Here is a 26,596-nt window from a genome sequence, read left to right as displayed (position 1 = left end):
TTGTTTGTGGACAAAATCTTGTTACAGTCTTCCTATTATGCAAGACTTTCCTTATTTTTACCAGTGGTAAAAATCTATAAAGCACAGATTTTGTTCTTTTTTCCCTCACTTCCATGGTAATCATGGAAGGAAGGTGCAAAAGATTATCTTTCTCAACTGTATTCACTCGTCTTACATACATGCATGTATAATACACACATATATGTATGTATACATATATTCTCTGCTACAAACCTGCCTTAATATTTTGGATACATCTTATTGTCTTTGCACTGTAAAAGTGAGGTGCTGCCAAACCGTGTGCCATGCCAGTTAATTCCAGAATATTTCCACTCTCCTCATGCAGCCGGCTTATGCAATATGGTTGGGGAATGTCCATACAAAAGTGTCAGTGGCAAAACAATGCAACTGAAAAGCCTCAGTTGGGATCTTCACAAATTAAGTTTTTGGGCTTCTGTCTCTCTGGATGGTTTTCTCATGGGAGTTTCAAGTATACCGTAATGATCTGCATTGAGGCTTCTATAGACAAAGATGTGTCTAATATTATTTGAAGAACACAAAATATTTATGACTCTTTACAGTTGTTTACATGGAAAGTATCTCCTTTTTCATCGTACTAAGTAGAGATGATGAACAGACCAGCAAGCTAGTAAAAGCATCTGATCACAGCATAATGAAAAAATTACTTTTTCAGGCTTTTTTTGTAGGTGTTGGAAAGGGTAATTCCTATTAACAGTCTTTCCAGAGTCCTTCTATCTCTTTATGCATTTTACCCTCTAATGGGCTGACTACATTAAAGTCGTTATCACTTGGGTTTTGTTGATATCCAAAGTAATGTTTGCCTTTTCCTCCGTGCCTTTTGCTGGGTAACTGGCCACCTAAAAGAGGATGGAGGGAAAAAAAACATACAGATTTTTACTAGTGGAAAAATACTAACAAGCAAGACTAATGTAACAGAATGAAAATGTCAGTAGTCTTAGTCCCAGTAATTCAGGATATGGACAGGAGGCCTCAGGTCAGTAAAGTGCTAATAGTTGCTCTTGATATTTAAGTTCCCCTTGTTTAAAAAAATAATAAAATGGAAATGAGAGAAGGCCTGGAAGAAATTGAAAATGTGTGCTATTCCCTACTATCCTCTGTAGTCTCTTACATCCCTTTTCATGGATATTTGTTGGTGCTTTTTTGCATGGATCTCAAAAATACAGTTTTTATTTTGCTCTGTATAATTGCCTTTCAATATGAGAATTGCTTTGCAAAACACTTTTTAAATTAGGTCATTCTGCTGAAGTATGCACTGGGCTAATTACGATTATTTTGCTTCTCTGGGCATTTTTGTGCTCATTGAATTTATTAAAGTATTATCTTATAGCTGGAGCTGAGAACTTACACAGCAGTCAAAGCTATGTGGCACCTGGTATGCACGGCTGTCTTTCCTGTAGTCTCTAAGGGCTTTTTCTTGTAGGCAACATCTGGCATCTAATAATTTATAATTGAATTTCATATAATTAATAAATATTTTTAAGGATTTATTTTGGGGTAAATATAAAGAATGTGAAAAAGTTTGGGGAGAGCAGCGATCCTCAACTTTAAATGAACAAAAGCGATTTTGTTTTCCTTTTCCTGAGAAAGGTTCTGTTGTAGAATTCTGTAGGTGAGAACTCATTAACTACAGGAAAACACTGGAGACGTGAAGTCATCTACCTGTGTTGTCTTTTTTTTTTTTTTTCCCCCTTTTCTTGTGCTGCATAACTTTGCATACTGGTGAAATATAACTAAATGCTACCATCAACAGCAATCTGAATGAGACAAACCATTCTATGTGGTTTAGTTGTGGTTGTTAGTAAATGTGTGTGAGAAACTTGCAGCACTGTGGCCAAGGGTCTGAGACCTAGCTCTTTAGCAGCCTCCCTTATAACAACGTATTATTATAAAATTGCGCAGGAGTTATCAGTGCATGTATTTTGCTATAAATCTCTTGCAATTTTCAGGTGCATTTCTGGTGCACTGATGAAATTACCTTTTGCTTTTTGCTTTACATCTATCACAGGGGGGCTTAATTGCTTTGGCATAAGCCTTTTCCTGAGACAACAGACTGCTCTTGAGAGGACCAGAAGTTACCTAATCAATTATGATTCCTTTTTTCTAACTAGGAACTATAAACAACTTGTTCATAAAAATTGTGCTTTATCTTACCCTCATCAAGCAGAAAGTGGCCTACCTTAATGCAAAACTAGAGATCTGGAAGCAGCTGTCCCTCAGGAAATTATTTTAATGCTTGCTTTTGCCAGGGTTATGTCAAACAGCTGCATTCCCCAGATAAGTTGTCTACTCTGGTACAGAGTTTTTTCTGCAAATCCCCAGTCTGGAACAGTCTTTTTATGTGTCTTTATCTCTCCAGCTCATCTCATTTTAAATTTTATTTGAAAACCTCTTTTCCATTTACTGAAGCTTTACTTCCCTGCTAGCCAGTATTGTACTTAGCAGTCCTTCCCCTGCTCATGAGTCTACAGTTTAAAGATGAGTTGAACTTTGGAAGGATTCAACCAACTTACTATGTATGAAGAGCATACTGTAATTTCTCCAAGATTAGTTTTCTTTAAACAGAGACTGTGTTTTCTGGTAGCTGACTGGTTTTAGATGGAGTTAAAGAATTGGCCTTTAAGGTTAGTGCCAGACTATTTTTTATGTCAGGATATTTTTTTAATCTAGATGATCAAACTAACAGAGAAAGCAATTCTTTCAGTGAGCTTTAACTCATGGGAAAATCTGAAGTGTGTTTTGTCTGACTCTGAAAACTGTGTTCCTTTCTAAGGTTTGATGGTTATTTTTCCATTATTCTTCATATTAGAGTATATTTTTTCAACGACTAGCAACAAATGGTATGAAGAAAGTTGTCTGCAGCTACTATTCTTCAGAAAGCTGCCATCTCTTGATTTCTCAGTAGGGGAGAGGAGACATGCTGTTTGGCCACCTTGTGTACTGGATGTCACTAAAAAAGGCCGGTGTTTTCGCTGAACAAAACTGACTGCTGTCTTCTGTAACTATAGTTAGGGAATAGGAGATGAGAATGGTCTTTTAAGTAAAACCGTTGTGGCCAAAGCTGTGGACTGCAGGAGCTCTTTACTAAAAGCCTTTGGATGACCTGCTTCTGTACTGTAACTTCATTGCAATCAAATTTCATCAGCACTCTTGATACCTATGTGCTAAGACAATAAATTAAACTAAAATATGGCCTGAGGCCAAACCTTGAAGTCTGCTCACCATCATCCATCCCTATTGGATGGATGGACTAGTGGAAACTAGTTCTTAGCTCATTCTTATATTCTTGGGCTGCTCTATGCCATCTCTAGTTCGTTTTCCTACATCCAGCTATATTGAAACTTTACTGAAAACCAGACAAATTAGTTCTACAACCCCCCCCCCCCCCCCCCCCCCCGGAATTAATCTATCTAATCAAATACTGTACAGGCTAGCTTAGTGTCTCACCAGTGACAAACACATACTGTGTTTTATTCCGCTTTTCCCTATTACCATTTCCCTATTACCATTAACCATTCCTTTCTTCAACATTTGTTCTAAGGCCTTGCATGTAATTTAAGAAAACTGAAATAATAATTTTCTTTCTGAAATACTGAATTTCTTTCTGAAATACAAACAGTATACTACTTTTTGGTAGTAAAAATGCTTTCGCTATTAACTCGCTAGCTAGTCTTTGATTTCTTTTATTTTTCTTTTCTGTTCTTTTCTAGGATGGAGATAATCCAGTTCTCACAACTTGATTATCTGGATCTCTCTGCTTTTGGTTTTACATTGGCTTGGAAAAGAAAATTCCTTTACTTTTACTTTGAAAGTCTGGATGCCTTTTTAATCTGATTTTCTGCTGAGCATAAAGGATCTTTTCACGCTGTTGCTATGACGTGATGTAATATTAACATCAACACTAAAGTTACGAGCCAGTGTCCTGGTAAATTGGTATTGATGCTGTACATTTGGCATTGTGAAACAATGGTCTGAGTTTCAATTTGTGTTGACTTAATTGGGTAATGACCGAAAAGTCTGGTCAACACTGCAGGCTCACTGAAGCCATAGTAAGCTGACCATGTTTAACCTGGGTACTGGGTAGACCTATATCAGAGGCTATGTTGTACAGTTTAGTTGCTTGAGCCAGTTATCTATGTGTAAAAGCACAAGGATCAATGTTTTCCAAAACTAGACTCTTTCCAGTACTCTGCTGTCTGCAAGTAACATGCCCACCATGTGTTCAATCCAAGTTCACTCTACATGAGACATAGCGAATGCAGATTTAGAGTTGTTATCACTTCTAATGCCACTTCTGTTATGGTAAGCTACTTGGCTAAACTGATATGAGTGGAAAAATACATAATGAATGAGACTTAGTAATGCTAAACTTGAAAACAGAAAGCTGTTTTGGGCTTTCATCACTTTTTCAATCAGCAGTGCAGTGTTGATGTGCATCTTTTTAATTCTGATATTAATATGCATGGACTTTATAGAGAGCAAAAAGATAAGAGCTTTGTAGTTTCAACAGTTAATCACATACGTACGAATCTAGTCTGTATGTTTTGTTAAAACACTGAATTTGCAAACAACTCTTGGCATTTGAAAAAAATAACATTAGTTATAGTCTTTTTTTTAACCTACGCACTATAAATTTTTACATTGTTGAACCAATAGCTGATTTAAATCTTGAATGCGATATTTAATATTTGGTTGCATAGCTGCATTTTTAGTTTCAGCTCTTTATGTTTTAAAGCATGAATATTTAAGCATCTGAGCAAGTTTAGAGGAATAAAAATGTAACTGGCTAAGTTGAGTGGCTGCAGATAGTATGGCAACTAAGACAGTTGGTATGGCAGATAGTAAGATAATGACTGAAATCTCTTTTACTCTTTTTCTAAATCTAAAGTCTAGATATTTAAAAAAGGCTATGGTATTTGTTTTCATAACAACTTTGAGTGGTCAACATGTTACAGTTTAAATACGTTTTGCCCTGAAGTATGTATTATTTATTCCCAGTCAAGAAATGGGGAAACTGAGGCATAGATGCTGCGACTTACCTAGCTTTAAATACAATACAAGCCTCCTGATTTCTTATTCTGAACATCACATTCATGGGACTTGCATTTAATTCCTGTGCTTATTCTTTCCAGTGCGTTTGCACTCTGAAGAAAATAATTTTCCCCACAGGGATCTCCAATGTATCAGTCAATCTTGTTAGGGCAGCATCATCAACATTTCTGCTGCTTGCAGGGTGTCTTTTGTGAGTTTTGACTTGCAAATGATTGGCAGACTTTAGGAGGGTTTTCCTTTATGATATTTAAATTTAGTACTGTCACTGATGGACCTCCTATTAAAATGTAGATGATTAAAACAGCTCTATCATTTATCAGTGAAAATTATCTTTTTGATAGTTACTGCCTTTGCATGCAGTTTAAGTGAAGGCAGCTCCTTGATAGCCATTTCAGCTCAGCCAAGTAAAATGAGGCCCTTGTTTCAAATTCATTGCAGAACTTTTTATACTTTCAAATAATAAATCAGTTTGTTTACCTATATCTCTCTTTCCCCCAACTATCTTACTTTCTGGAAGGCTTTGTCAATGTTGTCTTGGATTTGCTCAATGAATATAATATTTCCCAAGTCATTGCAGCCGAGATGGTTGGTGAAGGAGATGGCTGTTTGGATAGCAGACTGTTTCAGAAGTATCTGTGGCATCAGTACTTTGTTTCTGTGATTCCTTTTTGATCTGGTTTTGAGAGCTCAGTTAAACTTAGCACTGTTTTATAGTAATGTACTTCTATAGTTAATAAAGGTAAACTACTTTCATAGATCTTTGTTTCTTATCTTACGTTATTACTCGGTAGAAAGTTCAAAATTCAAGAAAAGCTAATTTCAAACCAGCACTAAATATGAAGTCTGTGGATATAGAGATCTGAAGGAAAAAGGATTGCTGCTTTCATTATAATGGGTTGTCAGTTTTTCTCAGATGTTCTGTTCAGGTCTATGCTTTGATGCATCCTTCTGTCCTACAAATCAGACTCCTACCTGGGTTTGAACAAAAAAGAACTAAGTCTTGGTTTATGTCCTTGGGGGAAGTTGAAGGATATTATAGCCTCTTGCATATTTATTCATGTGTAGCATGAGTCATATTTGGAGAACTGATGTCATAAATTTCCTTTTGCTGTTATTTTGTCTGTGTACTCATGTAACTACCGTTATATGCAATAAATACAGTTTTGAGTAAGACTTCTCAGGCCAGCTTTTTTCTGAAGAGGGGCAATACCCTCTGGGGAAGGAAAACAGTAAGATGTGGCAAACGATAACTCTGTGCTCCCACTCTGTGATTAGTGGGAGGTAAACAAGAGAGGGCAGTTTAATACCTTAAAGTTTGTCAGAATGGTTGTAAATATTTATTATTGTCCAGATACTGAGGTTGAATGTAGTTTTGTACTAAGATGCACTTATCAGAGTCTTGGGAAACTAGAAGAGCTCTGTACATAACAATGCATTACAGCTTCTTTCTGCTAATCTGACCTGAAACCTGTGTAGTTTATACGTGTGGCTTTTTCATACAAACCTGAGAAATGCTGCATTATAATAGATGCTGTTGTGGTGCTTCGAGAAAGCTGGCTTTCAAGAAATAGTCCTTACGTTGAATTTAAAGTTGCTTTTAGAAACGGCTTTTCTTTCTTAAGAACTGGCATAGAACTAAAGGGAAAAGAAGTATTAGCAAAACATTGAGATGTTAAAATAGAGTGCTCATACTCAAAAGCCACATATCTTCACATAAAGCATTTGACCTGGAAGAAATCTTTAGTCTTTTAGTACTGCTCAGATGAACCAAGCAAAGCAGTTCATTAGCAAAGCACTTACTTGGCAGAAATATGAAAACACAAACATTGTTCACACTGTTAAAAGCTAAGCACTGCGAGGAAAGACACTACCCAAAACACTTGAGCAATATAGCGTGGTTTAGTAGGCCCATTAGGATGCAGACATTCGATTCTTTCAATTTTTTTTCTAAATACTTTGATGAAAAATCCCAAAGTTTTTAAATGCTTCCCTCTTATCCCAGGAACTAAACTTAATAAGTGAAGTTATGAATGTTTCTTTTATGGATGTATCTGAAATTAACATTTGAGTTCAATTTTTTCCTGTGTTGTAATTAATTGATTAGTCTTTTTAACCAGTGATGCTGATGAAATAAATGTTGCAGTTCAGTGTGTTCAATCTCCCACAGCCACTGCTGATACACTGTTTATATCACACACATTGAACTTGCTGTTTAAGACTGATATCCTTAGGAAATCGGGCTTACTAAATAATTATTGTTTGTGTGTGTGTGTGTTTGTCAGCTTTGCCTTCATAACTTTTAAATTCGTTAGCTGGTTTCATCTGGACAGAAGAGGGAATGATGTAAAAAATAATTTAGGCTTGTGCAAATATTATAAAAATAGAGGCAGGAGGAAAGACTACTGAGGCTGTTTGATAATTTCAAATTTTTATTAGATATCAGCAGTACACATGAGAGTGAGGGTTTGTAAATTCTCTGCTGCAGGGATATAAGACACAGTCATTAGAAAACCAAACCAGGCTTCATTACAGTCAGTGCTCATGGAGATAGCTCTTAAAAGTTAACTTTCTAAAATTGTTCCAGAACGTAACATAATGTATTCTGCTACATTAGGTTGGTTAGCTATATGACTTGATAGCATAACATATTTAGACAAAATAGTGAATTGTGTTATAAAAACCTTATCAGTAAAGAGCTAGGGAAGTAAAAATTAAAAAAAATAATCATGCAGATTCAAAATTTCTTCTGTGCAATACACAGTGTGAAAACGGTTTCAGAGCTCTAAATCTACGTGGACAAAGGTTGTGTTAGGTAGCACTTTGGAAAAATACTTGCCTTCTATCAGAGGTGATCTGACCTACTAAAAAAGAGGACTGCTTTTGCCTTGGTTTCTGAATTAAAACTTCTCTGCTGGTAAGTGGTTTTTGCTACCTTAAAATAAGTAATTTAAAATAAAGACATAGTTTTAAAAGTATATGCTCTCATTTAAAAATAAAACCCTTTATTTTCTAAATGGAGGCAAGTAATAAATTGAGGCAGATGTCAAGTGGTTACAAATGTTCAAAAGACGAGCAAGTGAACCTCTGTCAGCTGCAGAGCCATTTCAATTTCCAATTTTTTCATGGTCCTTGTTACAGTTTGTCCTGACAGCTGACAATAGCTTCTTTGGGATTCTGTCTGGTTTTTAATTTATGACTATTTGAAAAAGCGATAGCCACAATGGCATTGGAACAGATGGTATTATGAGGGTCACAGACCCAAAGACTTACTAGAGGGCTATGAAATGCTGTGACACAAATGCAGTCTGTGATGATGCTTTGTCATGTTAATTGAATGCCTAGCCAGAAGTTGGTAGGTTACAGTTGCCAGAAATAACTGTTCTTAATATAAAGTCTAAACCAGTATGAAACGCTGTCAGATCTATTAAAGTAATTGACGCGTCAAACTTAATTTCCTTTAAAATTTTGATATGATAGTGTGAGCCAGCTGGTGATCTCTGTTGAAAATAAGTGATGTTGCTTTAGCCTGGGCATCCAAAGTCATCTCATTTGCTGCAGAATCAAACCCTAAGCTTCCTAAAATTGGAGGAAGTTTTATTAGTAGGTGCAGTCTTTCTGCCGTGTGCATTACATTCGATTTAATGTAACATAGCTGAATATTTTTGCCAAAGATAAAATCCATGGATGTTTAACACAATAGCTGGTAGGACATGTTTGCATCTCACCCCACACTCAGCAGCTGCCTTAAGTTCCAGAATTCCCACCTTCCCCACCAAACCCACGCTGTTGCTGTAGTTCTTATCCTTGAAAGTGGAAGCTGCCACTCTCCATTTCAGCTCTTTGCTCAGTGAGCATTAAGTTCCCGGTTTGCTTATTCTGATCAAATCCTAGCTTTGTGTGGGAGTGCCTTTTTTGCCATTCTTGTGTTCTTCCTGCCAAGTGTGCTCCAGTGAACTAGAAAAGTGACTCAAATGGACAAGATTCTGACACTGGGGAAGCAGGATTCAAATCTATTTCAGCTGCCTGTCAGCTGACAATAGTAAACCAAAGGAAAGGACTGAGAGGGAAATGGCATTTGGAATTACACTTTCTCTGCAGATTCCAACTTTGTGCACTAACGTATTATACAGTTCGGAAAATGGATTTCAAGAGCCATAAACCAGCTGCAGCATATGATTTAACATGCTGTGGAAATCAGTGCAGTGATGGATAACCATTTATAAAAAGTCTATAACCACACTAAACTTGTGTTTTGCTTCAATCTTTAACAGGAATGTGATATCCATCATGGATGGCAAAGCTAAAATTAGTAGTGGAAATGAAAGTACGGAAGTGGTGGCAAGTACTTGCTGGTGGAAGAGTTGGCCAGAATTCTGGAAGAACTAGTAAATGAAATAACAAATCATTAGTCCAGTAGTATTTAGTGAAACCTAAGTTAACAAAAGATTGTAGGATAGTTAATGTACTATCTACACTTGGGAAGAGCAGTTGCAGGAGAAAGGCGTCAGTTTGATTAAAAGTGAGACTTGGAGATCCTTCAGAAAAAGAAATACAATGACTCACAAATATAAAATGCAAGAGCAAGACTGAGTATGGAAATGACTGGAGAGGGCAAAGAGCTGGGGTACTAGTTGATCTGAGCTACATCTCCATTGTTCTACAAGAGCTACATCTTCATTGTTCATGAGTTGGCCAAGCCCAACACAAGACATCATGTTGTTCCAGTTATCAATGTCATCATCTTGTCAACAGTGTAGTCTCACCATTAATTTTGTAAGCCTACAGATTTCTCCTTCCCTTATGGGAGATGGTGGTGTTCATCCTCCGCTGGTTCCTTCATGTCCCCAAAATACGGAGACTGCCATGCCCAGTAAAACCAGTTGAGGCTGGCCAACAGGGCAAGCGTACCCTCAGTGTGAACTAAAGCATAGGTTTCATTTGAGGTTTCCTCCCAGGCTGGCCCTGTGATTCTCTTGTAATCCCAAGTAACGTGGCTGAATGAGAAAATTGGCCTGTAGCTTTGGATCAGTGTTGTCCTTATACACAGTGAGCACTGAGTTGACTGAACTGTAGCACTGGAAAGTCTCTGGAGCATTTTCTGGGAGGAGTAGGAAACTTTAACAATAATATATGCTCCATGTAAACATGAGACAAATAAGTATAATCAAAGTAAGGCTAGGTGACATTGGCACTGGAACAAATGAAAAAAAAAATGGCTATGGAAAATTTTGGGAAAATGATTTGAAGAGGATTCCTAGCACTTACAGTCTAAACATCGTGTGGAACAAGATATCCTGTGCTGAGGTTGTCGGTAACAACAGGGGAGCAAAAGGAATGACCTAAAAGGGCTTTTCTGATCTCATGTTAATTAAACTGAAAATACCTTATTTTTGGCAAGTTTTAGGTAAAAAATTAACAATGATCCACAAAAAGATAGTTGTGAGAAAACCTGATAGGCTTCTATGGAGTTGAATTATAAAGGGTAGGTGATACTTCACTTGTATTTATCTGTTTGCTTCCAGATCAGTATTAGCAAAAGCTGATTTGTTGAGGTACATTAATGTTGTTTTTAGCTTTTTAAAAAAAATATTTTTACTGTTTTTTCTACAAAATACTGCTGTTTGGGTTTCTCTCTTTAACTGTCCAAACCTTTTTTCCTTAGTTTTCAGTATATTCAACTTCTTCAGGTTTTGTGAAAGGTAAGTAGGTATATAAAGAAGTGTTTTGTTTTGTTTTTCTGACAGTGCTAAAAGCCCTTTCTTAGCCAATGGTTAGGGTTTGGCTCTTCTGATCTCCACCTGATAGTGCATAGATGGGAGGGTGTATGCTTTCGCTTCACACTGAAAATAGCCTTCTCTTAAAGATGGATCTGCTGGCAGTTGTCCTGTCAGACTGACAGGTTAGCAATGTACCTACAACTTCTGCCTTTCATTTAAGAATCTAATGGGGGGAGGAATGGGGTGCATTCCCTCTCATGCTGGGAGGTTTTTGCAAAATGCCATGAAGATGGCTCTTCCCATTGTAGTCTGTTGGGCCTGAGAAGCAGAAGGCAGTTCGCATCGGCTTTGGGGGCGGTGGGGAAATGGTCTGTTTCCTGGGGATGCTATTAAAAAAATACATTTATTAATGCTTTATTAAAAATAACCTCTTTTTCTTGGAGATTATTGCAATGCCAATCTAGCATGTGCTGCTGCCGTGTCATAACACTTTCGAAAGAGTGACATTAGCCGTAGTTATAACTTATGTATGTACATGCTTCTATATGCAAAAGTCTCTTTGGCTAAGGGCAAAAGGAAGAAAAATGTGAGTAATGTGCTTTAATCTTTGCATTTCTGTTTTATTTTAGTAATGAAAGGACTGGTCATCTTTTCTCTTATACTGCAGTTCTGACTCTGAATATTTAATACAGCATTTGTCAGAATATTTGAGAGAAATGTGCATGCATAAATGCAAAAAAGGTACTTCAGAAGAGTATCATTCACTTCTGATGCCTTTTCCATAGTCTCAAAAGTTCAGACAAGTGCGTGCTGGTTTGTGTAGTATTGAGCATGTACAAGTATGGACTACAAGTGCTAGCCTTCAATAGAGTGACAATCTAGCTAAAGATCTCCAAAGTACTCAATTTGAACTCTGACAGTTCTATTAATTATAAATTTTAACCACAGAACCAAGTACTGGATCTGCAACTCTGATTTTTCTTCGATACACAAGCTATTCCCCTGACTTCAGATTGATTTCTTCATTAGAACATTTGATCAATTTTTCTAATTACTATTTCCAGAAGCCACATACCACCAGTATGTTCATTGTGATTTTATAGAAAAACTGTCATTAATGAAAAACAGTTTCTTAAAAAGCCGTTGCTTGCTATTTCTTATTATTTATTCTTTGATTCTATCAGTGGTTGACTGGTGGACAGAAGAACATGGACTTCTTGACATTAGTGATAATTTTGTGTGGAGCACAAGCTTTCAAAACCAGGAACCTTCAGATGTACTAAATGGAAATCTAGTCTTTAGGCAGTGGAGTAAGGACACTGAATTCCGAGTATCCTCAGTTCTTGTGAAAAATCAAGCTTTTGTTCAAATGGTTGAATATTGACTTATGTGGGCTGACTTTGAAGCTCCTCGTTTCAAGAACGTTGGTCTGAGGCTTTCTGTTTCTCCAGCCTATTCTGAACTTGTACCATTTTTGGAGGATTTGGGGTTTTCCTCTTTTGGCTATTGAAAGCACTTCTACGTTAGTCCTATGTCTTGAGTAACAGAAATACAGTTTTCTCAACTTCTGACCCTTTGACTCAAAACTTGGAAAATAATGGCAACAGTATCAAACAGCACCTATGAGTCTCTGTAGGTAGCATGATGATGCAGTTGTAAACCTAGCCTTGCTTTTGAAACCAGGCAATGTTGAAATACAGCCATGGATTAGACTGATGGGGTGGCATGCTGATGCCAGGGGTGAAATCGATAGCCCAGCTCAAGTGCATCTACACCAGTGCACGCAGCATGGGCGGCAAACAGGAGGAGCTGGAAGCCATTGTGCAGCAGGAGAGATATGACTTAGTCGCCATCACAGAAACATGGTGGGGTGACTCTCACGATTGGAGTGCTGCAATGGATGGCTATAGACTCTTCAGAAGGGACAGGCGAGGAAGGAGAGGCAGTGGGGTGGCCCTGTATGTTAGGGAGTGTTTCGATTGTATAGAGCTCAACAATTGTGATGATGATACGGTTGAGTGTTTATGGGTAAGGATGAGGGGGAAGGCCAACAAGGCAGATATCCTGCTGGGAGTCTGTTATAGACCACCCAACCAGGATGAAGGGGCGGATGAAGCGTTCTACAAGCGGCTGGCACAAGTCTCTCAATCGCTAGCCCTTGTTCTCGTGGGGGACTTCAACTTCCTGGATGTCTGCTGGAAATACAACACAGCAGAGAGGAAGCAGTCTAGGAGGTTCCTGGAGTGTGTGGAAGACAACTTCCTGACACAGCTGGTAAGTGAGCCTACCAGGGGAGGTGCCTTGCTCGACCTGCTGTTTACAACAGAGAAGGACTGGTGGAAGATGTGGTCGGAGGCCGTCTCGGGCTTAGTGACCATGAAATGGTAGAATTCTCCATTCTTGGTGAAGTAAGGAGGGGGGGCAGCAAAACCACAACCATGGACTTCCAGAGGGCGGACTTTGGCCTGTTCAGGATGCTGGTTGAGAGAGTCCCTTGGGAGACAGTCCTGAAGGGCAAAGGGGTCCAGGAAGGCTGGATGATCTTCAAGAAGGAAGTCTTAAAGGCGCAGGAGCAGGCTGTCCCCATGTGCCATAAGAAGAACGGGCGGGGAAGAAGACCGGCCTGGCTGAACGGGGAGCTCTTGCTGGGACTCAGGAAAAAAAGGAGAGTTTACCGCTTGTGGAAGAAGGGGCAGGCGACTCAAGAAGAGAACAGTGATCTTGTTAGGTCATGCAGAGAAGAAATGAGAAAGGCAAAAGCCCAGCTAGAATGCAATCTGGCCGCTGTCGTTAAAGACAACAAAAAAAGTTTTTACAAATATATTAATGACAAGAAGAGAGCCAAGGAGAATCTCCATCCTTTATTGGATGTGGGGGGGAACATTGTCACCGAGGATGAGGAAAAGGCTGAGGTACTCAATGCCTTCTTTGCCTCAGTCTTTAACAGGCAGACCAGTTATCTTCAGGGTACTCGGCCCCCTGAGCTGGAAGACAGGGACGGCGAGCAGGATGAACCCCCCGTAATCCAAGAGGAAGCAGTCAATGACCTGCTACGCCACCTGGATGCTCACAAGTCTATGGGGCTGGATGGGATCCACCCGAGAGTGCTGAGGGAGCTGGTGGAGGTGCTCGCCGAGCCACTCTCCATCATTTATCAGCCGTCCTGGTTAAGGGGGGAGGTCCCGGACGACTGGAGGCTTGCCAATGTGACGCCCATCTACAAGAAGGGCCGGAAGGAGGATCCGGGGAACTACACGCCTGTCAGCCTGACCTTGGTGCCGGGGAAGATTATGGAGTGGTTCATCTTGAGGGTGCTCACAAGCGGGACAACCAGGGGATCAGGCCCAGCCAGCACGGGTTCATGAGAGGCAGGTCCTGCTTGACCAACCTGATCTCCTTCTATGACCAGGTGACCCGCCTAGTGGACGAGGGAAAGGCTGTGGATGTGGTCTACCTGGACTTCAGTAAGGCCTTTGACACTGTCTCCCACAGCATTCTCCTAGAGAAGCTGGTGGCTCATGGCTTAGACAGGTGAACTCTGCACTGGGTAAAAAACTGGCTGGACGGCCGGGCCCAGAGAGTTGTGGTGAATGGAGTTACATCCAGTTGGCAGCTGGTCACGAGCGGTGTTCCCCAGGGCTCAGTTTTGGGGCCGGTCTTGTTCAATATCTTTATCGATGATCTGGATGAAGGGATCGAGTGCACCCTCAGTAAGTTTGCAGACGACACCAAGTTGGGCGGGAGCGTTGATCTGCTCGAGGGTAGGAAGGCTCTGCAGAGGGACCTGGACAGGCTGGATCGATGGGCCCAGGCCAACTGTATGAGGTTCAACAAGGCCAAGTGCCGGGTCCTGCCCTTTGGCCACAACAACCCCATGCAGCGCTACAGGCTTGGGGAAGAGTGGCTGGAAAGCTGCCTGGCGGAAAAGGACCTGGGGGTGTTGGTCGACAGCCGGCTGAATATGAGCCAGCAGTGTGCCCAGGTGGCCAAGAAGGCCAATGGCATCCTGGCCTGTATCAGAAATAGTGTGGCCAGCAGGAGTAGGGAAGTGATCGTGCCCCTGTACTTGGCACTGGTGAGGCCGCACCTCGAATACTGTGTTCAGTTTTGGGCCCCTCACTACAAGAAGGACGTCGAGGTGCTGGAGCGTGTCCAGAGAAGGGCAACGAGGCTGGTGGAGGGTCTGGAGAACAAGTCTTCTGAGGAGCAGCTGATGAAACTGGGGTTGTTTAGCCTGGAGAAAAGGAGGCTGAGGGGAGACCTCATCGCTCTCTACAACTACCTGAAAGGAGGTTGTAGCGAGGTGGGTGTCGGTCTCTTCTCCCAAGTAACAAGCAATAGGACAAGAGGAAATGGCCTCAAGTTGCGCCAGGGGAGGTTTAGATTGGACGTGAGGAAAAATGTCTTTACTGAAAGAGTGGTTAAACATTGGACCAGGCTGCCCAGGGAAGTGGTTGAGTCCCCATCCCTGGAGGTATTTAAAAGACGAGTAGATGAGGCGCTTAGGGACATGGTTTAGTGGGTGGTGGTGTTGGGTCGACGGTTGGACTCGATGATCTTAGAGGTCTTTTCCAACCTCAATGATTCTATGATTCTATGATAAAATGGTAGGACTTCAGTAGTGAATATACTGTAATCAGGTCATGCACTTATATCTGTAAAATGTCTATGTAGGGGAAAAGGGGTGAGTGTATGAATGACAATATACAAGAATATACTGAATTAAGGAAATTACTGTAGGCCTATTTCATAAACAGCACTGTCTGTAGCTGTGATCTCCAGGACCTGTTTTCTTTGCGGGTGTATGTACTTGAAGGATGGTGTACATCTGGGAAATCCTCTTTTCTCGTTTGTGGGAAAGGTGATGTGTGCTGGGAGGGAGGGGAGGGAAGATACAGTGCTGCTGAGCTTCCGGATGGAGGAAGGTGGTCGAGAGACGAATCACCTAACCTTCAGTGTCATGGTATCGCAGCTGGGAGGACGTGTTAAACGTTTGCACCGGATGACAAGTACTCCAAATTCAGGACTGGCCATTATCTGAGGACTAAGGTATTTAATTATTCCCTGATACCAGTGTTGACACAGTACTTGCCAGAGCTGTAGCCATCTGACTTCTGAAGGGAGAATTGTCGTTGTTTTAGTGTTTGTAGATACAGCATATGAAATAAGACCCTCAGTATAATTTTCAGATGGAGATAAAAGGTTAGATAATCTCTGAAGTCCCTAGCTGTTTCATTCTATCAGTAAGGTGTTCTATTTGTTTCCAGTGTGCTTGCTATAGTCAAATTAGTTCTTGCAATATAGTGTGGTAGTCACGCTGGTTTTATAAGCTGATACGACAGTCATGTAAAGTGTAAATCAAAATTACAGCAGACGATTGCAAGATCATGTTGTCTTAACAGGAAAAGAAGTCCCCCAAGAGCTTCCATCTCAGTGGAAGGCTATGATCAGCAATTTTAAAAAACAAACTTCAACTTTGAACCTTTCTGCATTATCGGCTGTGAACAGTAACGAACCAAAAGGCAAGCACATCCCTGTTGGAAGGGGTCAGTCATTTTCAAGGGGGTTATAAATACACAGGTGCACTAACAACCATGCATGTTCGTTATTTCACACTGGCAATGTAAACTTCAGTGAGTAACAAAGCCTAAACTGTTGTTTTAAAAATCTGTTGCCAAGCGGTAGGTTTTCTCCTAGCAACAAGTGTTTTGCAGCAGGGGAAGCAATTGGATACCTCAAGGGGGTATGTTAGCATTGGGGGAAGGGTAAAGAAATAACAAACTGGGGTTGGGAGCTTGCTTCAGAGGTGACACAGAGCACACAGTTTCTGGGTGTGCTGGGGATCGAGGAAGGCAAGTGAGGGGGGCGAGGCAGGAAGGGACACATAGAACAGGCAATGTTTTGGGATCGGCAATGAAAAAAAATGTTGGCTGCAGGCACAGGTTCATATTTGTTCATCAGTTGCTTTGGTTTGGTGTAGTGAGTCATCATCAGTAGTTTTATTAGCTGGTTGTCCTCATTTTAAAAAAAAAAATCCATACTGAGCTGCTAGGAAGTTTTATTTTGAGCATATTTGAAAAAACACACTTTTTATTATTCAAAGAATTGCATTATTAGAGAAAATGAGATAAGTAGTTTTGTATTCTGCAGTTTGGAAACAAATTACATATATGTTGCAGTTTCTTTTCCAATTCAAAAAAATATTTGTTTATGGAAAATTATCTTTACTGGTAAATGTTGGTGGTCAATCCAGTTGTTTTTAGACCTTATAATATGGACACCCTTCAAAATCCCTGCATTAAAATGCATCTTGTGTCTGTCATTGCAGACAGAACTATGTTTATTCATCGTTTTTCTGATGGAATGGCTTATTTCAAACTGATGCACCGTGTCACAATTTTTTCACACTTGCAGAAAATAGTTACTCACAATGACTAAACATGCAACTGTTCTTGGTGTATGCCTTTGAAAGAAGGAGTTAATAAATGATTTCTTCTGCAAAGGCATGTTTCAGCACAAATTCATCAGCTAAAAGGAAAATAGGAGAGCGTAGTATATAAATAATGTGCTATTTCACTCTACATAAGTGTAAAATATTGATTATAGAATATATTTAAAATGCGTATTTTTATCACAGAGGATGGGAAATATCAGCAGCAGAATTTTACTTATTTTTCCATATATCATGACAAATTCTTCCCGTTTTGCCTCACTAACACTTCTTCTGTTTCATTATTATAGCATAACACTGTCAAGTCTCTGGTAAACCTTCAAGTTTGATAGATTTGTTTGAAAATAGCAGCCACCTTAACACATGCAAAATAGGCTGAAAAAGCAGCATGTAACAAGGGGCAGTTTTGTGATGCTAAAATTACAGTGCATATGGATTTGCAATGCAAATGCATACATTGCATATTAACAGTTTTGTAACTGTTTATGGTCATAATCCTTGATTTTCAAGTTTTTTAGATAAGATGGGATGTTTCTATCATGTCTTTCTGCATACCACGCTTGAGAGTTGCTTGTCTCTTAGGCAGGCTGGGACTTGTTTAAAAAAATAAAATAATGAACTGGGAAAATTACTGGGAGTTAGATGTAGTGGGTTCTTTAGGCCTTTTATTGTAACTTTTAAAAAATTGTTATTTTTCACATCTGTATAGCTCTATATCTGATTATAGGTTTGCAGCTGCTAGCTTATTGGGCTTCAGCAGGTCATCAGCGAACAGGCAAGTAGTATTTCCGCTGTTCTTCTGTCTCCCAGCTCTCATCATTAAAAGCAAAATCAGTCCATTTTTTATTTTCATATGCTTATAATGTTTGCTTATAGCTGATGTTTTTGCAAGGGAAACTTTTAGCTCTGAGGGGTATTTTTTAGCTAAATAAGGTCTGCATCATACAAATTTAGAAGCTTTTTAGCAAACAAGTCATGTAATAGACCTACTAGGAAAAAGTTAATATTAATAGCTTATCTGGTAGAACTCAAATCTCCGTAGTTGAGTCTTTTGCAGGTCAACAGGCTGTGATTCTTAAACGTGGTGAGCGTCTCTGATACTTTTTCACATTAGGTCAGCCACATTTCTTCTTCTCATACTCTCCATTTCTCCCAGTTATCAGTTTTCTTCTCTGCAGAGTTACGAGAGAGTTCAGTGCTGAGAGTTCAGCATCCTCTCTGAAGAAGGCAAAAGTGCAAATGGACTCATGGTCAAAGTTCCCATTATATTTTTTGCACTTTGAAATAAATTTCATTGCTTTTGAGAACATCTCCCACCTACGGTCTATATTTTTCTTAGAGAAAATGAAATTTTTCCTCTTGATATCAAACGAATAAAGGTAAAAATCTCAAGTGGTGCTTCTGTTGAGAACTGTTTATTTTCCAGGAGGGATGGAGAAGTAGACAGGCGGTTAAACCTTAAGAAAAGCTCCAGCTCTCTTGAGCAGAAATTTTTAGTCACGTGGAAGAAACCACAGTGATTTTTTTTTTTTCTTTTTTTTTTGGGGGGGGGAGCAGTTATTGCAAATCTTGTTTAGCATTTTATGATAAAGCTCTGGTTTGGTGAGACATACAATGGGTGATAATTATGGCTTTAATTTTTTAAAAGTTAGTTCCATGGAAAAAATTTAAATGTTAGCTTCTCATTTGTCTAAAAGCAAATTAAAAAAATGACCTTACTAGACTCTCCTCTAAATGGCTAGTTTTAATCATGTTTTCAAAATCAGAAATTAGTTATTTAAGTAGTTTTCCATTTCTGTCCCGTGTTTATTTTTCTAGATGTGTGTTTTCCATTGACTGTTTGGTTAATCATCATGACAGGTTAATTTGCAAAGAGAGAAAGCCCATTTGCCAAAAAAAAGATACCTTTGTAGTGAAGACTACACTACATGCTTATTTAAGCAATTATGGCTTTATACAATTGCTTATTGTATCATGTTGTTCAGATTCTGAGTGATGATATTTTATTAATAAATAATGATGCATTTGCTAACTGAAGGTTTTAGTTGGAAACTGTGTAAAGCTGCATTTGGAAATTAGAATTCATTTGACTGTTTTCCTTTTTAAAAATGCTTATGTTTAGCTAATGAAAAATAACCTTAATATGTTGAACTGCAAGGGGAAAAATAACTATGCCAAAATATAGTTTTGACATGTCCATTATATATCAAAGTATAATTCTGGCTTATTGCAGAAGGTATTGATTGTAATTATTGGTTTTATTGTGCCATCACCATAGACCAAATTTTAAACATATCTTGTTTATAAAGGATACAGATAGATATGTAATGACATACTGAAAGTTATCTAGGTGGAGTAAGGATTTAGGTCCTGTTGAAGTGAATGCTGATTAAACATCTTGTCTTACATGCATTTAAAATTCCATTATGCATCTTTCTGTGCCCAAAAGACTGTGAATATGGTGTGGGGTTTGTTGTTTGTTTGTTCGCTTTAAAAAAAAGGCCTCATGGATTTGAAGATTTCAGAATCCATTGATTTTGTCATACTAGTTTTCTTCTTTCAGAAATAAGCTGGGTACCTACCATAATTTTGCCTTTTAATCTTTGCATTCATTAGTTGGACATTTCTCTGCATCTGCTTCTGCAGTGTGACCCAAGGAATCAAGAGAAAGTTGTTCTTAAAACAGAAGCATCAAGTAGTAATATTATATAGGCATGAAAATGCTATCATTCTCTTTCCTCTCAATGCAGTTGAGGGAGAACCTGATAGTGGAACAGGAGTAGTGGAAGCTCCCTTGGCCCTCTAGACAAGTCTCTTCCTCATAACCATCAGAGCGTGTAAGCTCTTCCTGTAGGACTCGGTCTTAACACTGTTTCGCACCCTGCTACTGCGAGTAGAAGACTGTTCCAAAATCTCTCTGCTCCAATTGCCAGGAATGTTTTCACCTTTTTTTGGTAAACTTACTCACAGCCAATTTAAACACATGTATTCTTGTGCCAACATTATTCTCGAACTAAAATAGTTCTACTCTATTCTGTTCTCTCTACTGTTTTTATAGCAAGTAACTTCATCTTCTCTCAGCTTTTGATTTGCTAGGTTAAACAAACCAAGTCTGTTAGTCTCCTCTTGTAAATTAAGATTTTTATTGGTCGTCTCAATAGTCATTTTCTGTGCCCGTTCAGTTTGAGTAACTTTTGTTGAATAGAGGAGACTACGCAAGGTGCCAGAGGAGGCCCTACTGTAGCTGTGAACAGCACAGCTGCTAAAGTCTTTCTCTCTACTCGAAACCTCTCCTGATGTCACTTGAGTTTTCCTCTTTCACGCTGGCACCCTTTCACACTGTCATCCTGGGGTTGCCTCATACATCCAAGTCCTTCTCCCAAGCTGCTTGGTTGACAGGCTTCCATCATGTTGCAGAACTTCTGTCTTACTGTTGTGTTATTTTCCACTGTGTTTTACTGACTTTTGCCGTATTTCTGTTATCCTAGTTCTCATGATCAGCCTGTTGCTTTCTCTATCGTATCCTCTTAACTTTTTCTTATCTAATTGTATCATCACTCTCATAATTCTTGTAATGTGTCATTAATTAAAACACTACACATGATTAGTCCTAAGACAGTATCCAAAATACAGAAGACATAATCCCCATTCCTTAACGCATGCAAGATAAGTATAAATGAAGGTTATTCAGCCAAATGTTTTGGGTGGTACATTAAGACATTTCTGTCTATTCAGACTCAATAGCTGTTTTTCTGGGCTGTATTTGTGTAGGTACCTAGGAGATATTGAGTAATAAATAACGAATTACTTCTGTTTTGACAACAGTGCCAAGGGCCTTCAGTCAAGGGTTGGGCCCTGTTTGGCTGAGCATTATAAAAACGTAATGTAAAATGAAGTGTAAGGGTGATGATCGAGGGAGGAAACACATGTAAAATCATTGACCAACTAGAGGGAGACTTTGTGACTCCAGGCTGGATGAGGAAAGAATCGGCAAGATCTTGAAAATAACCTGCGCAGAGAAGAAAGTTGGAAGCACTTTTTCCCCCTTTTTATTAATTCCTAGAGTGTTTTGTTCTTTTGTGATGTAAAGCTTGTATAGAACCTTGTTGGTAGTAACTACAGTACCTCCCTGTCACAGGCAGTACACAGTAATACTCTTTTTTAGAAAGCCAGCCCCTGTAGGCTCTTGAAATTGAGAAGTCCCTGTTACTCCCAGCTCTGAGCCTCGGCGATGGCCTGGGTGCTGTAGAGGGCTGTTGATCTTTCCCTGAGCAGAGAGCATCTGAACTCCACAACCTATGAGTACTGTTGATTATTCAAAATGACTGGTAGAAATATCAACAAGTCGGAGACATGAAGCACTGCTTTCACTTCTTGTGATGATGGCACAAAAAAGTCTCTGTTTCCTCAGAGATTCCCTTCACTTTCTGCCTATGCCATTTCTGATTAGAGTTTTCTCTTGGAGTTTTTTGACTTACAAAATCAACCTCTACAATGTAGAACTGGCTAAAAGAAAAATAAGATTTGCTTAGAGAGTTTACAACATAAAGACATCCTGAACAGACAGAAGCTGGAAGCCTTAACACGCTTAGGGGATCAGTAGTTTGCCAAAAAAAACCCCAAAAACAAAAGAACCCCAAAATTCTCAGCAAACCAAACATGGGGAAAAGTAATAAACAAAATTTGTACTGAGCTACAGAATGAAGAAGGCCACACACATTAGAAGCTTTTATAACTGTGTTAGAAGCAAATGTCATAAATTTATCGGTCTTCCACATGAAAGAGCTAGTGAAAGAGATGCAATAGCAGGAAAGATCCTGCTTTCTCCGAGCAGGATGCCAACAGTTGTCTTAAACACCTCTGCAGCATTTTAAAATGTACAAAGAAAAAATAGATTGCCTTAGATTTGTGTAATTCCTTAGGAACTTACTGTTTTCATCATCTTTTGTAGAATGGGTGTTTTCCTACTAGTATTTCTTACTATTTACTCAAATGATTATATAGCAGTTTTTCTAATTGATTCAGGTTCCAAAATCCTGATTTTTTTTTTTTTTTTTTTTTTTTTTAAGTTTATGTGCCTGTTTATAAAGAGGATATAGGGAGAAGGCATTCTGTTTAGGTTTTAAACTAACATGCCAAGTCTGAAGGTGTGAGCCACATATTACTTAGGTACCCCTCTGTGTTTCTGCAGAGTTGATGTGTTGTTCAAGCCCATCTCCAGCCATAAAGCAAGAGACCTAACATTATTCTGCAGATAAATGTTGTCTGTACATCTGCTGCTAAATAGGTAAAGGCCAGAACTGGTAGCTTCGAGATTTTGTTTCCAGTTAGGAAGCAAAGGAAAATACACAGTGAAGGAATAGGATAATTTGTATTGATTTCTGGGAAATCTTAGAGGAGTTTTGTTTTGGGGTTTTTTTAGGGTTTTTTGGGTTTAGTGGTTTGTTTTTTGGTTTTTTTTTTCCTGAAGGGTTTAGTACAGAGAGCAAGCATATGCTTGACAGCTGGTAAACTGGAGGTCAGTTTTTGTGGATGGGTGACGGTGCGAGGTCACTGAAGGATGTTGCTGTGTGATAGGCATGCCTGCTCCTTCTTCCCGTGGTCTGTAGTGTAATGCTTAATAAGGCAAAGTCGGGCAAGGAGCGCAAACGATTTGAAATGTTCTGTGCCTCAGAATTTTAATGAAGTCATCCAGGAAGGAGGTTTACAAACTGGACACTAACAGTACATGACATCTGACCATCACTCTGAGAGAGTTAATGAATCAGAGGGTATTATGTCTTCTTTCTCTAGATTGCTTGTTTGAGCTCAGCCCGCAGCTATAGCAACCAAATGTCACTGTCCTTTTGATGCTCTGCATGAAAGGAGTCTAATTTTCTCTCCATTGGTTCTTTGGAAGCAAAGCTCATTGCCCCAGTGCTGCTACCCATGGCAGGAGTCTTCATACCATCCCAGCCTGAGACACCAGTGAAAGACTGACTTTTGGGAGAGTCTCCCTCCAAAAAACTGTGCCCTCAAAACATGAGGGTACAGGATGCAACCTGATTGCCCATGCAAGAGCGGATCTTTCACTAGTGCTAAATAGCTTATATTCTTAGAAAAGTATAACAGCAGGCAAACAGCTAGTATTTGCTCTAGTTCTATCACCTGGAAAATCTCAGCTACGCGTTTTTCCCGTACCGAATAGGGCAGATGTGACATAATGTGTTTCTCTTCCTATCAGCAGGCTTATGTCTGCAAAATTTGATTGTTTCCTTTGGTCATGAAAAGAACAGCTTGTATCCTTGGCAAGCGGGGAAAACAGTCTGGCATATTTGTGGAAAAAAGTATTACCAGTATTCAGAGAACTCCCATGTTTAATTAGTATGAAATATACAAATCTGCACAGAAAAAAAGGAAGATTTTTGAAAATGAATTAAAGACTCTTGTCTCTAAAATTAAGAACATTTTAATTTTACTAAGGTTAGGTGCATGCAGCCAAACCACCTTTATATATTCCACCTCCTTGCTTCATTTTTTGTAGTTTCACATCTGATACCCACCAGTCACTGGCAATCACTTTCCTGCAGGGAAAAAACACCGACCCTGAGAGTTATCTGATTTTTGGATTGGAAGTACTGTTCACTCACTCTGGAAATGCTGACTCACTTGACAGCTCAAAAAAAATCCAAAACCAGAAAAGCCCTCTAGCACCTTTATGTGAGAACATCTGCTAGGCTGATAGAAATTAGCCTTCATTACATTTATTTATTTACTTGCCAATACTATACAGTGCTCTTTATATTGTTCTTCAGAGCATGGTCTGCTCTGTTGCTCTGTAGGATGGAGTTAGCAGTCTGCCCATGCTGAAAGTCAGCCTGATGGGCAGCATTCCAGAAACATGGTGGATAATTCAGGGGTTGCATAGAATTTCAGTACTTTCTAACATCGGCACTCAGGTTGATAAGGATTTGAGGGACAGATGTACAGAGAGAAATAAAAGAAATCATGGTCCAAGGAGTGGGGGCTGGGAGGGGAGAAGTCACAAGGAATTTGTGAGCATGTAATCAGGACGCCTCCCTGGAAAACAAAGATTTGTGGTCCATATGCATTTTGCAATACAGAATCACAAGGTAAAAAAGCATAACATTGTTAGGATTATTATAATCCCGGAATAAAGCTCTCTTACTGGGTCATTCCACGACTTTTCTGGCACAGTAACGTAGCTGAATGTGATGGATGGAGATTTCCACTGCCTCATTCAGCCCATATCCTAGTGGGTTTGAACATCCTCTTGGATTGTGTGGCGTTGAATTGGATCCCGTCCCACAGAGGAGGATGAAGAATCTGTGTCTAGGAAGCTTCTGAGGAAGTTATCTGCCTGCTGGATCTTTATACACTACTGGTGCAGTATTAGTCCCAGCACACTTCCCGTTCCACAGGTTGAATCAAATACCATGGCTGTTGCCCACTGGGCTGAATTCGGTTCTGTTACTGCCATCCCTGAGAGCCGATGGTGCCGTGTGTATGATCTCAGATGTTATAAGACATGAGCTGGGTGCTGAGATGCGCAGGCAGGATACGAACACTTCAGGGCACGCACCTTAGTAGGACTTCAGACACGGAAGCTTGCCACAAAAGGTCAGGTACTTACTGATTTTTGGTGGTTGGGTGGAGTTTTTGTTGTTCAACTCAGTTTTTGCATTTCAGTGTGTTTGTTTCCTGTCCAAAGCCACTTAACTCCTTGTTGGTGTGGAGTAGCCTGCTCCAGTCCTGTTTCAGGTCGTTTCTTTTCTTAAAAAAAAAAAAAAAAAAAAAAAAAGTATTATATAGTCTGTAACTCTTTGAACCCAAGAGCCTACCTATGCTTATTTCACTGTTGCGACATACCATTTTAGCTTCAGGAAAGTCCTACTGGCCAATCTTAACCATTTTTCCTTTGTTTTCTTGCAGGCTCTGATACTTCACCAGCTCGGGCGCTATAGCTTGGCAGAGAAGATTCTCAGAGATGCCGTCCAGGTGAACTCCACGGCCCATGAGGTCTGGAATGGCCTGGGAGAGGTGCTGCAGGCTCAAGGCAATGATGATGCCGCAACTGAATGCTTCCTGACAGCGCTGGAGCTTGAAGCTAGCAGTCCCGTGGTCCCTTTTACCATCATTCCCAGAGTCCTTTGAGAGGGCATCTTGATCAACCAATTTTGGTCTGATTTCTGGGTGAGGAAACCCAGTGTATCAGGCTGCCTGGTAACTGGTTAGTTTGAAAAACTTTAGAGCTACAGGTAACAAACTCCAGTCTTTTGCGGGAAAGTGGCCAAAACAGTGATGTGATGCAGTATATTAACGTTAGACTGAGAGGATAAAATGGCTAGCCAGAACCAAATCACTCATATCGCCTATATTTTTGCCCTGGTAGTTTTAAAACATCGTTATATTGTTCATGGATGATGTGCCATATTTTGTTAGTGATACTTGAGTGTTACATAAAATTATAATGGAATCAACTACCAAATGTAGAATAAGTTAAAATTCAGTGGAGAGCAGACTATTTTTAACAAGGCTGTTAATAAAACTGTTCTCTTTCTGCCTCTCAACCTCTTTTGGCCCAAAGTCAAAATGTGAATTTTCTGTTTCCATCTCTATTTTAGTCCAGGCCAGAAAATCAGTTGAGTTCTTGTTTTTAGTTGTTAATAACTGTGATGTGTGGCTAACTGTTATCTCTATTTAGAGCAAAGGCTGAGTACAAGAATATTTATATTTTACCAACGTATGCCTGTTACAAAAAATATATTAGTTATTTAAGTTTAACTTTTTTATGTGAATTCAGAGTTTATTTATCAATGGAAATATGTAAAAAGAAGCCTCAAATGGAATATTTACCGACATTCCTTATACATGACCCACACTTGCCTAAATGGGAAGATTATGTTAATAATAAAATGATTTTTAAATGGAACCTTTCCTGTGTCCTGGTTAAGAACCCAGGGGGAAATAGATGGCTTGTTGAACGCATTTTCATGATGCGGGGCCTGTGGCTGACTGGCCTCGAAGATGAATGACACCAAAATCAAATGCCCTGAGGCCAGTCTAGAGAAAAGAAGCTGCTATACTCTTTGCCAACGGTAGTTATCCTAGATTTCAGGTTTCCTTAAATCTTCACTTCTCCTTTTTTATTCCTTCCACTCCAGCTCTCGATGAAGCCACATTACTCTGCCTCTACATAATACGTGGACGTTTACGTATACCTTGGTAGTGCTTGGGAAGAGCATGTTAAATATTTACAGACTATTATTCAGTTTTCTTTACCTGTCTTTGTAGTTCTTTCTCAACATCTCCTGCACTTTGCGTCCCTTGAAGGAAA

At 39.5% G+C, this 26,596-nt stretch overlaps 1 protein-coding gene across 4 annotated transcripts in view; it reads left to right on the top strand.

Annotated features, from left to right (window-relative positions):
• Positions 1–26,185, top strand: part of TTC7B (tetratricopeptide repeat domain 7B) — a 149,946-nt gene extending 123,761 nt beyond the window's left edge. For 3 of the 4 annotated variants that reach the window (XM_076345269.1, XM_076345268.1, XM_076345271.1), the window contains one exon: positions 25,192–26,185. In XM_076345269.1, the coding sequence (XP_076201384.1) occupies positions 25,192–25,413 (222 nt within the window). In that variant the 3' untranslated portion in view covers positions 25,414–26,185. Of the gene's footprint in view, positions 1–3,749; positions 5,849–25,191 lie in introns of those variants that run through there. The other variant, XM_076345270.1, reaches the window with a different exon arrangement.
• The last annotated feature ends 411 nt before the right edge of the window (positions 26,186–26,596 follow it).

The sequence above is a fragment of the Aptenodytes patagonicus genome, chromosome 7, assembly GCF_965638725.1.
Source record: "Aptenodytes patagonicus chromosome 7, bAptPat1.pri.cur, whole genome shotgun sequence".
Classification (NCBI taxonomy): Eukaryota; Metazoa; Chordata; class Aves; order Sphenisciformes; family Spheniscidae; genus Aptenodytes; species Aptenodytes patagonicus.
The sequence above is the reverse complement of the archived record's forward strand: the minus strand, read 5'-3'. Positions and strand labels throughout refer to the sequence as shown.